The sequence below is a fragment of the Geospiza fortis genome, unplaced genomic scaffold, assembly GCF_000277835.1.
Source record: "Geospiza fortis unplaced genomic scaffold, GeoFor_1.0 scaffold383, whole genome shotgun sequence".
In the NCBI taxonomy this organism is placed as follows: Eukaryota; Metazoa; Chordata; class Aves; order Passeriformes; family Thraupidae; genus Geospiza; species Geospiza fortis.
The window spans coordinates 536918-549731 of NW_005054484.1; the positions used below are offsets into that span (position 1 = coordinate 536918).

At 41.3% G+C, this 12814-nt stretch overlaps 1 protein-coding gene across 4 annotated transcripts in view; it reads right to left on the bottom strand.

Annotated features, from left to right (window-relative positions):
- Window positions 1-9014: 9014 nt before the first annotated feature.
- CHST8 (carbohydrate sulfotransferase 8) overlaps window positions 9015-12814 on the bottom strand; it is a 162339-nt gene continuing 158539 nt past the window's right edge. For 3 of the 4 annotated variants that reach the window (XM_031063189.1, XM_014310110.2, XM_031063190.1), the window contains one exon: window positions 9015-10436. In XM_031063189.1, coding sequence (XP_030919049.1) covers window positions 9285-10436 — 1152 coding nt within the window. In that variant the 3' untranslated portion in view covers window positions 9015-9284. The remainder of the gene's footprint in view (window positions 10437-12814) is intronic. The other variant, XM_005428466.2, reaches the window with a different exon arrangement.

The following is a 12814-nucleotide window of genomic DNA, read 5'->3' on the forward strand; positions in this document are numbered from 1 at the left end:
GAATATTGTGACATATTTAAATCCCATAATATTTAAAAAAACATTTTTGAGGGAGTAAAGATACTTTATATACAATTAGAGGCAGTATGATTAATAACCTTGGGCTCAGATTCGACTGCATCCTTTGGGATTTGGGGTTTTTTCTACATCTCTGGAACCAAATATATGCCTTAATTACCAATCAAACAGTCAATGAAGGCAGAACTGAAGTTTGGATGCATCTACTTGGATTTGCATTAGCATTTCTTCCACAGATTTGGATTAGTGAGGCTGAGTGTATCTGCAGGTTTTGGTGGCTGTCAGGCAGAATGTGAATCCACACTGAGATTTGCAAACCTAGCAGATCTGTTTTGCATCATTTGACACTTATGCCATGTGCTAAACCTGCAGAAGGTAGGTGTTAGTGCAGGTAGTGTTAAATGCAGGAGCATTTGAGAGTTCTGAGAAGATTCAGGCCATTTTAAACCAGACAGTGCCATTTCTCCCCAGCCCCATCTCTCACTCTTGAGGTTTCAGGAGGAAAAGGAGATTTTGATATGTGAGAAACAAACCCATTTGGTTCGAAACCATTCTGCAAGGCTACAACATCAAATCTGAAGGCAAGAAAAGAGGAGCCAGATATTTTTGAGGTTTGGACACTCCCAGGTTGGTACAAAGTCAGTGAGTGGACATTGCTCCTTTAATATCTGTGTCAGAATTCCTTTTACTGCAGAATCAGGCAAGGCAATGCCCTCAAATCCAGTGGGAGTGGGAAACTCAGGATTTTGGAAGGTGTTACCACAGAGGAAGGTGTTACTTTGCTTGGCAGGTATGGCTGCAAGGAAAGAGGTTTCTGAGCTGAAGGTAGAGAGTGGGAAAATGTGTTTGAAGCCAGTCTTTATTGTAATTCTGGGTATTACTTATTTCTCACAGTTTAAAACAGCGAATTGTGGGGGAGAAGTAGCTCCTTGTAACAGGGGAGGCAAGGGATAAATCAACTACCAACCCTTTCATCTTCTGAATTTTTCTAAAATTGATTTTATTTCTGCACATGTTCATTCTGGAGTGTTCATAAGCTGTATGTTTTGGTCAAGTATGGCAGGCTTAGCTTTTTATTCTGAGCTGTCAATTTTGAAACTCACTGTGAAAGAGCTCCAAGGTAAAATGGTTTTGATCATTACCAGCTGCTGTGTGCTTTGTAGACTGCAATATAAACCTGACATTCAATTTTGGTGGGATGATCTAATGAAGTTCTGAGATTTATTTCAGTTAATAAAAATGAACCCCCTTTTTCCAAGGATAAACATGGATAAATTGTCAGATTCATAGCCCATCTCATATGATGTCTGCTGTGTTTTCCACAGTGCCTGAAATGGTCACTGTGTGCCTGATTTATACAGACAGAATCGCCTTGATGAGTACACAGTGTGTCACTTGAGCAGGATTCATGTCTTTATGGATTTCAGTGGAGAAATATAATGTGAGACAATATAAATATTGCAGCTGCTTGCTCTATCACATTGTCTGTTTTATTGGGCAGGTTACCTGTGCTGTAGTGATGTTGGGGGCTTTTTTTTTTGTTTTGTTTTGTTTTTGTTTTTTTGGATTTTTTTGTCTTGTTTTGGTTTTGTTTTGGGTTTTTTGTTGTTTTGTTTTGTTGTTGCTTTTTTTTTGGTTGGTTGGTTTTATGTGTTTTTTTTCCCACCCCCTCTATTAATAAGAAAACATTATTCTGGTAACATTGATGAGGAAAACTCCTTTCCATTATATTTTGCAATAGGTGAACTAAATGAATTTGAGATCTGTAAATAAAATGCAGTGTAATACACTAAATATGATACCATTCCTGCATTTTCCTCCTCACCAAAGATGGGGAAGATAAGTGGGACAATTGTAGATGAGACCCAAACCAGTCAGACAAGAGGGAAACCCCAGGCCAAAGCTCCCAGTGAGCTGCCCTGAGTGTTTGCACACCTGGCTCTGGAGGTGTAGGAATGTTGCTGTGGATGGATGCTGTGGAAGCAGGGCAGCTGGGTGACATTGTACAGAGCAGACAGTAAAACTCTGTCCTGTGCAGTTCAGGGAGGGTCTGGGTGTGGGCTGGGCACCTCCACGTGGCTTCTCCGTGGCTCCATCATGGCACATAGGAAGGGTTATACTGACTGGATGCACACTCAAAACAAAGATAAAAGAACTTTTTCTCTTGATCATAATGTGTTTTACTCTGTATCTATGAATTTGAAGGTGAACTGTAGCCTGGAGCTTTCCTTTCCTGAGAAAGGAGCCACCTCCACTGGTGTTTAATGGGTTGGGACAAGCTCTCAGTGCATTCCCTTGGGCACTGCTGCAGCTCTCCCTGCCTGAACATAATCCTGACACCTTCTGCAGCTCATGACAGGCTTCTGTTTGAGAGGAAATTTCCTGTATTAAGTGAAAATAATTCTGGACAGAATTCCCAGATTGGAGAATAACTGTGGAAAAGTTGGATTGTGAAAGCCTCCTTCATTTCCCCTAACTTGACAGTTTAATTTTGAGCTCCATGAAGAAAAGAGGACACTATTAGAAATGATCACCCATAAAGATCCCATAAAGCTGAATGTGAAACACAGGGCCAGCACAGCTGTAATTGTTGAATTTAAAGAGAATTTGGGTCTCATGCAAAGTAGGTACATAATGGCAAACTTGCCCTCTGCTGTGTCTTCAGTTAAAAAAATATAAATGTTGGTGGCAAAAAGGGCAACAGATGGCAGAATTTGAACAAGCTTATTGGTCTAATTGTGTAAAAGTCACTGTGGCACAAACTGCCTGGAAAATGACTCTTGAAAGATTTATCCACACAGAAGGTGTTATGTACACATGCTCCTTCCCAAGTTAGCTGTGCACTAAGGTGTGTGTACGCACAGGACTTCCCAAAGTGTCATTTTAAACTGAATATTTGCAGTTCTTCCTTAAACCACACCAGAAAATATTTTTACAAGGTTGAATGGTTCTCTTAGACTTGTGGTAAAGCAATCATTCTTATTCTCTAGCATGAGTCACAACTCACAGTGTCAATTGCTTCATAAAATATTACTGAAATAGTTTGATGGCAGTGAGCAAGGCTGACTCATGTCTGTCTTCCTCCTCTGTGTCACTTCTGGGCTCTCTTGCCCTTTGCTGCTCTGTGGATAATGCTTCAGCATATTCCAGGATTAAATTGAATGTGGAAGGGGTGGGTGCCTGCCATTCTCAAATCTCAAATCCCTTGTGAATCTTTACTGCATGTTTAATTCTGGGCCCTGGGATGGTGTTCACAGGGGTCCCAGGATGAGGGAAGAGACGAGGATCTGACTCCATGTTTCAGAAGGCTGATTTATTATTTTATGATATATATTATATCAAAACTATACTAAAAGAATAGAAGAAAGGCTTTCATGAGAAGGCTAGCTAAGAATAGAAAAGGAAGGATAACAAAGACTTGTGACTGACCGAGACAGTCCGAGACAGCTGGGCTGTGATTGGCCATTAATTAGAAACATCCACACGAGACCAATCACAGATGCACCTGTAGCATTCCACAGCAGCAGATAACCATTGGTTACATTTTGTTCCTGAGGCCTCTCAGCTTCTCAGGAGAAAAAATCCTAAGGAAAGGATTTTTCAGAAAATATCATGGCTACAGGGCCCTTCTGTTTGAATGGATGATTCTGAGAAATTCTGGCCCAAGTGACTTACCACTGGTAAGTATCAGTAGTCACTAGTGTAGCTAATGGAAAAAAGTGCCCTGTTCTTGACTCTGGTGCATTTTTTACGGCAGGATCACGCTGGCAGACATTAGAGATGCTTGTTTACAGCCTTGCCTGTGAGATTCCAGAGAGAGAAGCTGAGAAAATTGCTGGTCCTTCTGAAGTAGCTGTTGTCTTTGGACAAAGATTACATGCATCCTGCCATGGGACACTTCCCAAGTCATTATTCAGGAGCGTGCAGGTGCATGCTGAGGCTCTGAAATCCCAACATAACAATGCCAAGCTGACAGTCATCAGCTCAAACAGGCTGTGCTCAGCCTTGCCTCTCGTGTTGAGCTCTGAAAACAAACTGGTGCTGCATGCAGATGTGTTCCAGAGCCAGTGAAATGGAAATGCTGAGGCTGGGATTTATCCAGTGTATTCCAAATATGCCCAGGCACCTCTGTGATTTCTTGTTGGGGGTAGGAAAAGAACATCCTTCATCTCCATGTCTGCAACTTGTACCAAGAATGCAGCCATGGTTGAGAGAAACAACACCAGAAAAGAAAGTTCCCTTTTTATCTGTTCATTCCTGGTAATGTGGTACCAGTTCAATTGGCCTGACAAATTAATTTGTGCTGTTGTACTAGAGACACTAGAAAGAGCTATGTAAAAAAAAAAAAAAAAATGAAGATATTCTATATACATTGAACTCATTTTCTAATTGATTTTTTTGGACATTATATCTCCCTCCATGCATTTACAAGTTTGTAGGTGCCTTAGTATGTATAATGCTATTTTCATAGGATTTTCTCCTAGGTACTTTATCTGGGTGTACATAGGCAGATAATTGTACATGGATTTGTCAAAGGTGTGCTCTTGCTGTCAGTGAGTGCCCAAACAGGAAAAGCAGTGCAAAGCAATGGGATTAAGTTCATGCACAGTGCAGGGCATGCAGTCCATGTCTGCACCTCTCCCTCACTCTGTGTGTCCCTCTCTCAAAAAAGATCTCTCTAATTATCCAAGGAGTGAATTTTCGCAGTAAGTTGCTCAAATGAGGCAGGGTAGGAAGGAAATCACCACAATTCAGTACCTACAATTTAAAAACTTTAAAACCTCTTTACTTCAATCATTATATAAGATGAGCTGTAAACCAGCAAACCAAATTGCAGAATGAAATAAGTTGGAAAAGATCTCTGAGATCATTGAGTCCAAATTGGGGCAAAAAAAAAAGTGAACTCCCGTTCTCAATTCATATTCTCTCTTGACATTGTGCAGTCTGATGTGCTCAAACATCAGTGATTGCTATGGAAGAAAGCACTGGAACCCCATCATGGAAATTCTGAAAAGTTATGGCCATAAGAAGTTAAGAAAACTCATTTTAATATCTTGATTCCTATATTTTTGGAGGCATAAGCCCCCAGAAACTGACACTTCTGGTATGAGGTCAGCCATGGTAGGTGCATGTGGCAGTGGGGAGGATTTAAAGGATAAAACCCCAGGAAATCACCATCACTCAGTTTGTGCACATGGCAAAGTGAATTTTTGGGTACACAAAGGGCTCAAGAACATGACTTTGCTTAGATCTCTATGAATTTTACTTACAGAGCACCCCAATATAAAATTCTTAAATTATCCCCTAATTAAAATATTGTTGCTGTCTTCAGTTTCAGACAATAAAGTGCACACTTAGTTTACACAATTTGTTTTTGTGTCTGTGTTAATCTCTTTTGCTGCTATAGGCTTTAGAGCACTTTGAGGGGGATGAGGGAGATTCTGTTCTGGTTTTTTGTGCCTTCACACCTCACCTTCTGTGGTAGCTGTAGCTGGGTCCCTACCTCTGAATTTAAAAATGAATTGGATTGACAAAATTATTTTGTCTAATATTTACCTTGGCTGACCTCTGAGCTAAGCTGTTTGTTTGAAAGCAGGATTTTTTTTTGTACAGTCTTTGATTTCCACTTTCCATAAGAAATGAAATATTTCTCTATGAGGAGAAGGATAAAATATGGGCATGAATTCAGAATGAACACCTCTGAAAAAATTAAATTACATTGAAATGAAAATGCCAAGATTTCGTATGTGGGGGAAAAAAGACAAGATAATCCAAAGGGAAATAAGCAATCTGAAAACTTACCACAATCTAGTCAAAATTATTGCTTTTTACTTAAAAATTTTCCTTGACATGAAAATATTAGTTTACTTGTCTGCTGCCTTGGATTTTTTTTTTGTTCAAGATATTGCTTTTCTTCTGGCTTTAAAAGGCATCTTCACAAACATTCCTTTAAAACCACTTGTTACCTTGTTTACACTCCTCAGCAGGGAATAGGAGCTGAAGTTACAGAGCCAAATTAATGCACCTGGCCAGTACTAATGACCTGTATTAGAAGGGTGCTTCTGTCTTCCTTGAGGAACTGTAAACCAGATACTGCTGTGCCATATACAGCTTGTTATAAACATGCAAATCATTGCTCAGGTTTTGTTTAAAGAGTGTTTGTTATCCCGGACAAAATAAAACCTGTCAAAGTCATCACCTTCATTTGGAATCGAAAATGTAACTTTCCTGTTACCTTTTACTGTAAATTAATTAAAATAGATATGGAGGGAGTAGTGGTAGGCAAAGCACAGGTTTGATACAATCAGAAGTGCAATTTTGCACTGGTATTGCTGGGGTATTTTCACTCATACAGTGAGCAATTGCTGATCTGGGAATGCACCAAGCCCTTTGGATGTAAATGTGAGCGTATCAATTTATGTGGGTGTGTAGATTAAGCTGAAAAGGAACTGGGAGGAGGCAGGAGGAAGAAGGAGAGTCAGGTTTTTGTTGTGAATCCAGCTGAAGGGTTAAGTCCCCCAATCTTACCTTAAAGCACTCTAAACTAGCAGAGGTGTGAATCCAGATGCTGCCCAGCTTTGTCCTGGTAGCCTCGCAGAGCTGAGCCCTGACTGCCTGCTCCCTTTGCTGCAGTAAGATGAGCTGAGATTCTCCTGAGATTCTTCTCCCGGTGGAAGCTCAGCACACTGAGCTCTGGTTCCCTTTGCTGCTGGCAGGGCCAGGGCCTGAAAAAGCCCAGGGGGCTGCAATATCCAGCAGTCCTCTCCTGGTGCTGGTGACTGCAGTACAGACCATGAGGTCCATCAGTCAGAGCACCATCACCTCTCAGAGCACTAAGTACCATTAAATTCTAAGGGTGGTGTAGCCATGATATTTTCTGAAAAATCCTTTCCTTAGGATTTTTCCTCCTGAGAAGCTGAGAGGCCTCAGGAACAAAATGTAAACAATGGTTATCTGCTGCTGTGGAATGCAACAGGTGCATCTGTGATTGTTCTTGTGCAAAGGTTTCTAATTAATGGCCAATCACAGTCAGCTGGCTCAGACTCTCTGTCCGAGACAGAAGCTTTTGTTATCATTCCTTCTTTTTCTATTCTTAGCCAGCCTTCTAATGAAATCCTTTCTTCTATTCTTTTAGTATAGTTTTAATATAATATGTATTATAAAATAATAAACCAGTCTTCTGAAACATGGAGTCAGATCCTCGTCTCTTCCCTCGTCCTGGGACTCCTGTGAGCACCGTCACAGGGTGGCTTCACTTAATTCCCCAGTGGTGGTCTTGGCTGTGACTCCTCACACCCCAATCCACCCTCCAAGGCTTCCCAGCACTCTCAGGATCTGCTCCAGCTGCCCTGGGGATGATGCCTGTGCCCTCTGGGTGAGGCTGTGCCTGCCTGGGCTGGCACTCTGAGCTCAGACCCAGCCTGATCCCAGCTGGACTGGCAGAAACACTGCTCTGAATGCAGAGGCTGTTCTGCAGACATGTGGGCACACCAACAGGCCTTTGAGTGGGTGGAAAAGTGAGATGGATGGGGGGCTGCTGCAGCAGGAAGGCAGCGATAGAAAGGCAGGAGCATGGGCAGGCAGGGAAGGGTAGCTGGTTTCATGGAACAGTGTAAGTTCCACGTTACTACTCCAATGCAACCAATCTTTCTCGGAACAAAAATGGAAAATGTGATGTCAGCCTTGATATGTAAAGTATTTGTCAGTGAAGCTTTTACTACAAGGTCTTTTGAAACAATTTTTTCCCTATTAAAATTTTTAAAATCTAAAAAATAGACTGGGTGTTTCTGGGGAAACTCTGATGCCAGTTCTGTGATGCATGAAACCATCCACATGAGGATCTGAACCTGGAAACAGATCAGAACAAGCATTGTTCCTTAGGTGTTCACATTTGTACAGTGCCAGCTGGGGTGGAATGTGGCCGTGAAGTACAAACTCCAGAAGTCACTGGGGAGTCCAGGTTTGCCGTTGTGATGGAGTTTGAGCCTTGATCCAGTATGGCCAGTTTAAATATCATGTCAAGTGGATAAATGACATGTAAGCAAGGGTTCTGTATACAGAATTTGAGTGAAAATGTACAGAGCTGAGACTGGCTCAGCTGGTCAGAGCATGGTGCTGATAATGCCAGGGTTGGGGGTTTGATTCCTGTATGAGCCATTCACTTTAGAGTTTGGCTTAAGAGTTCTTTTGGGTCACTTCCAAATCAGAATATTCTGTGGTTAGAGACAATAACTAGTGGAAATCCAAGTATTTTATTCTCACAAGACACTGTGGTAGAGATGAGAAAGTCCTCTCATGCACAGAAATTGAACTAAAACACCTGGAATATTTTTTGCATGTTAAGTCAGATATAATTGTTACTAAAATAAGCAAGTGCAAATTGTTCGCAGCAATGAAAAGAACTACCCTGTTGGGCAGGAAGTGGCATTTATTCTTGCTTGTTATTATGATGGAAAGATTTGATATTCCTGGTGACTATGAAGATTAAACCAGAGATTTATGTTAATGCAAAGGATTAAAAGAATTTTAATAACACTTATAAAGATGCAAATGTTCTCCTGCATTTTATCTTTTTGCAGATGAACGTGCCATAAGGGAAATATTGAAGGGGGAGAACACATCCTCACTCTGAATTGCAACATCTGGTTTAATACTGCTCTCACATGGTCATTAAGTATTAGTTGTTTTCACCAGTGTGTTTATGAACAGTGTAACCTTGATTGGACTTTTTCTCCCTGACTAACTTAAGAATATCAGGAATCAGGGATCAACATCCACCTTCAAACACATGGGACCTGTCAATGGCTTCATGCCTTGCACATTTCAACAAACTGTAAATATTGCTCAGTGTATTTTCCTTCTTGCTACTCCATCACTTAAAGACTTATTTTCTGAACAGCAAAGAGCTTGAAGTACTGGCTGCTCTTCAGAATTGCCAGCTGTGCTCCCCTCATTTCAAACACCCTGTCCCCCAAGTGCAAACACAGGCCACGCCAGCCTGGAAAATTCTGTGCTTTATTTGGGGGCCCTGACGTATTATACACGTATGTACATACATTTCATGTGGAGAAATTATAGAAAAAAATATGATTTGAAAAAGGAGGCAATTAAGGTGAAGGTGTAGGCATCTGTTTATATTCTGGTTTGTGTTTTTCCCTGCTCTTCAACCAATTGTTTGCTAACAGGTAAGTATATATAAACAGATGCCACCTGGATTTGTCACACAATTCAACTGATGCGACTGTGGAAATATCCAGGCCCTCAAATTAATATAAATCTTCAAAAGGCTTGGAGTAGTTGAACATCAAGTAATCCATATAGTAAAAGTCATAGCTTTGTTGTCGTTGAGAAGGAGAAAGCTGTGCAAAATACTGTTGTGTAATTTTAGTGGTAGTTCTTTCTTCATTGGAGTGGCGATCTTTAAACTTGGGGAAAGTTAAATTTTGTGGAGCACCAATTAAGTGCAAGAAAAAGTTTGCATCTTCTTCCATACTTTCAAATTTCCCAACGAAGTCGTAGTCTATTAAACACGGGCTGCAAAGCCTATTGACATGATCCCAGTGTATATCCATCCCCACTGGCCTGTGTACATCCAGCAGATACTGAATGAACTCCTTAAACTTGACTCCAGAGCCTGTCCTTAGAGCTTCTTTGGTGGCATTGACACGGTACCTGGCAATGATGGCTTTCCCAAAGACTGGGTGGTAGTAGTTGTTTGGATGTTCAAACTTGTCCCGAAATGCAGACACCAGCTTTTCAAAGGGCTCACGAATAAACAGCATTTTTGTGTAAGTGCTGAGCCTGTGGTAGATTCCCTTGTGGTCGAAGCCATCCAGCCTTTTCAGGTAGTTCCCGTAGTGCACGGTGTTGTGCTGGATGTCCTTGGTGGAGGAGGCCAGCCCGTTGAGCACCATCAGCACCCGCTTCCAGTTAGAGCAGCCAGCTTTTGGCACTTCACAGTACAGCACCCTGTATTTATCCTCTACAAATATCCTAGACACGTGATAAGGAGTGATTATTCTTCTGCTGTTACTCTTGTATTTTGAACAAGTTTCCCTCATAATCCGCTTCCTTTCTCCTTGGATCTGATAGAGACTTTTCCACTTGCTGTTGTTTCTATCCTCATATCTAAGTGTGGGCAGGTTGAGAATGGAGCTGTTCATGGAAATCAGAATTGGGCTCTTTTTAATTATAAACCTCCTCCTGCGTTTATGGAGCTTGATGGAATTAATTTCTTCACCTTTCTGTTGATCTTTCATAGCAAACATGATGCTGCTTTGCCTTCTGTCGGTGCTTTGAAGCTTGGTGGGCACACTTTCAGATGGTTCTAATGAATTGCTCTGCTTAACTGTTGCTGCTCTGTCTGCAGTATTTTTTCTTAATCTTCTATCCTGGTTATTGCTGGAAACACAGTCCTGCTGAGGAAAATCAGATTAAAGATATTAGTAAATGAGAGATTGTCACTACTTAACAGCTTGCACCACTTCACATGGATCTTTGGTAACTTTTAGAACTGTAAAACAAAACTCATTGTCATGAGCCCTCAGCACTGCACTGTGGCTCTTTTCTTGTCCCCTTGTTCTGTGCTTACATGAAATTCATAGGCAGAGATGACTCTGATCCAAATTTCCAGTAAATTCTAGTTCCTATTTGGATTTACCTGCATTACTGTATTTTAGGTGGTTGACCCAGACCTTGACAGATACTTTTGTCTTAGATGTTGAAATTTCTACAAAAAGGTATCTGAGTATTTTGAGGACTTGCTTAATTATTCCAGACTGCCCCTGCTGTCACCCAAATGGAAGAGTTTGTTTGTTTGTTTGTTTGTTTGTTTGGGCTGTGTGTTTCCCACCACCACCCCCACATCAGTAATTTATCTTTGCATGAGGGCAGATTGGCACAGAGGGGAAGGGAGGGGGGGTTTGTAGGGTTTGCAGGGTGGAGTGAGATGTAAATGTGGGCAGAGGGAAACAGGAAGGTGCCAGTGAAAATGCAGAGGTTTGCACACAAGAAGTGGGTTTGGGGAGGGCAGCATGGAGGGGACCCCAAAGGGAGGCTGGAGTGAGCTGAGCCTGGGGCAGAGCAAGGGAGACAATGAGAGCAGTGAGAGGTGGGAATGCAGCTGGGGCTGGGATTAGGTCAGCAAAACCTGAGTGAGCATAGCAGGTCGGTGGGTGAGACTTGTGGGACTTTTTCATTGGGGAATCTCTGTTAATACATCCTGCATACAGGCCAGGTGTGCTCCATCACTTCCTGCTTTTCCAGGTAGCTGAATTAAATCCTGTCTGTGTCTCTAAGATTAAAATTATGTTCTGGTCACTGTTTAGCTGTGTGTCATCCCCATTTTGAGGTCACCTGGATCAGAGTAGCATATGAACTACCATGGAGAATTTCAACAGAGGAGCATATGTAGTTGCAGAATATTTATTGCTGACCCAACATGCTTAGTTAGAGGGCTTACAATTTTAAATTTAAATTTTTGATTTTCAATGTTTCCCCAATAGTATTTAAAACTGGCTTAAAAATAAGATCCTGTGTGAATTTTAAGGTGTTCAATTGGGGATTAGAAGGGTGGTGCTCTTTCAGGGTGCTCTTTAAGATTAAATCTTAATCAATTTTACAAGTCTGTTGTCTGAAAAAAGCAATGCAATAGGTGACATACTTGCTCTGTCGGGGAGGTTTTATCTTGTCACATTCTTGTTAAAGGTCAGAGAATAAAAAAGTCTCAGAAAAGAGATTCAGGATTCATTACAAAAAACATTGGTGACAAAAACAAAAAAAAAAATCAAATTGTGTTTTGGAGGTGACTTGCTTATGTTGATAATTACCATACAAAACTTGAACACAACAGATCAGTATTAAACACAAGTTTTAGGACACTTGCAGAATGCAGGTTGGATGCTCTGGTAGTGAAGGTGATGTGCAGCCTGGGAAACCAACTGATAATTTGTTATGCAAAACACTATTCAGTTGTTGGGAGTGATTGTTCCTCACCTTCAGAGGTTGTTTCTGTTGTCAGAAATGTGTTTGTCTTTGTAAATACCAGATGTATTTCTAAACATTACCCTTTACAAGACTGGCTGTAATTCAATCCTATTTACTCATGACATGGCTGATATTTAAAGGTTATCAAATTCAGGCTTCCTGAAATTCTGGACCTTTAATGATGCTGATGATGACCCTGGAGCTTTTGGGCAACCTGAATGCCTCCTGTCAGTGCAAGCCTGGATGCAGAGGGCTGGGCTGGAGCTGCAGGGGAGCTGTCAGGGAGAGCTGAAATGAGGGATGTGGGACCCCAGGGACTCTCCAAAATGCAGTTTATTGTATCCAAGAGGTTACAGCAGGCCAGGGTCATGGGTGACAGAGCTGTGCCCACAGCTGTCAGCTCCAGCTGCAGGCAGGCCTGGAGACCCCTTGGTTTTGGGTACAATGCATTCTAGACTTTTCTTTTGGTTACATTGCATTATAGACTTTTCTTTGCTGAGCATCTTAATACAGCAGAACCAACCTATACCTTAACTATTACCTATAGCCTATCATAATTACTATAATTACCATATTCATGTTGCTATTCTCCAATCACTAAAAGTTAGTACATTACAGTTTAAGCTAGAAGTTGTTTTTCAGTTTTCTTGCAGTGGAAAATTCTGAGACCTTTTTTCTACTTGCAGCATCAGCAGGCTTGTTTGCCTGTGCTCTCTTTCTGCTTGGTAAAAACATCTCCTTGTTTGAGGTGGGTTTATCCTTTGCTTTAAGTCATAAAAACCCCTTCTAACTAACAGACCCTTTGCCTCCT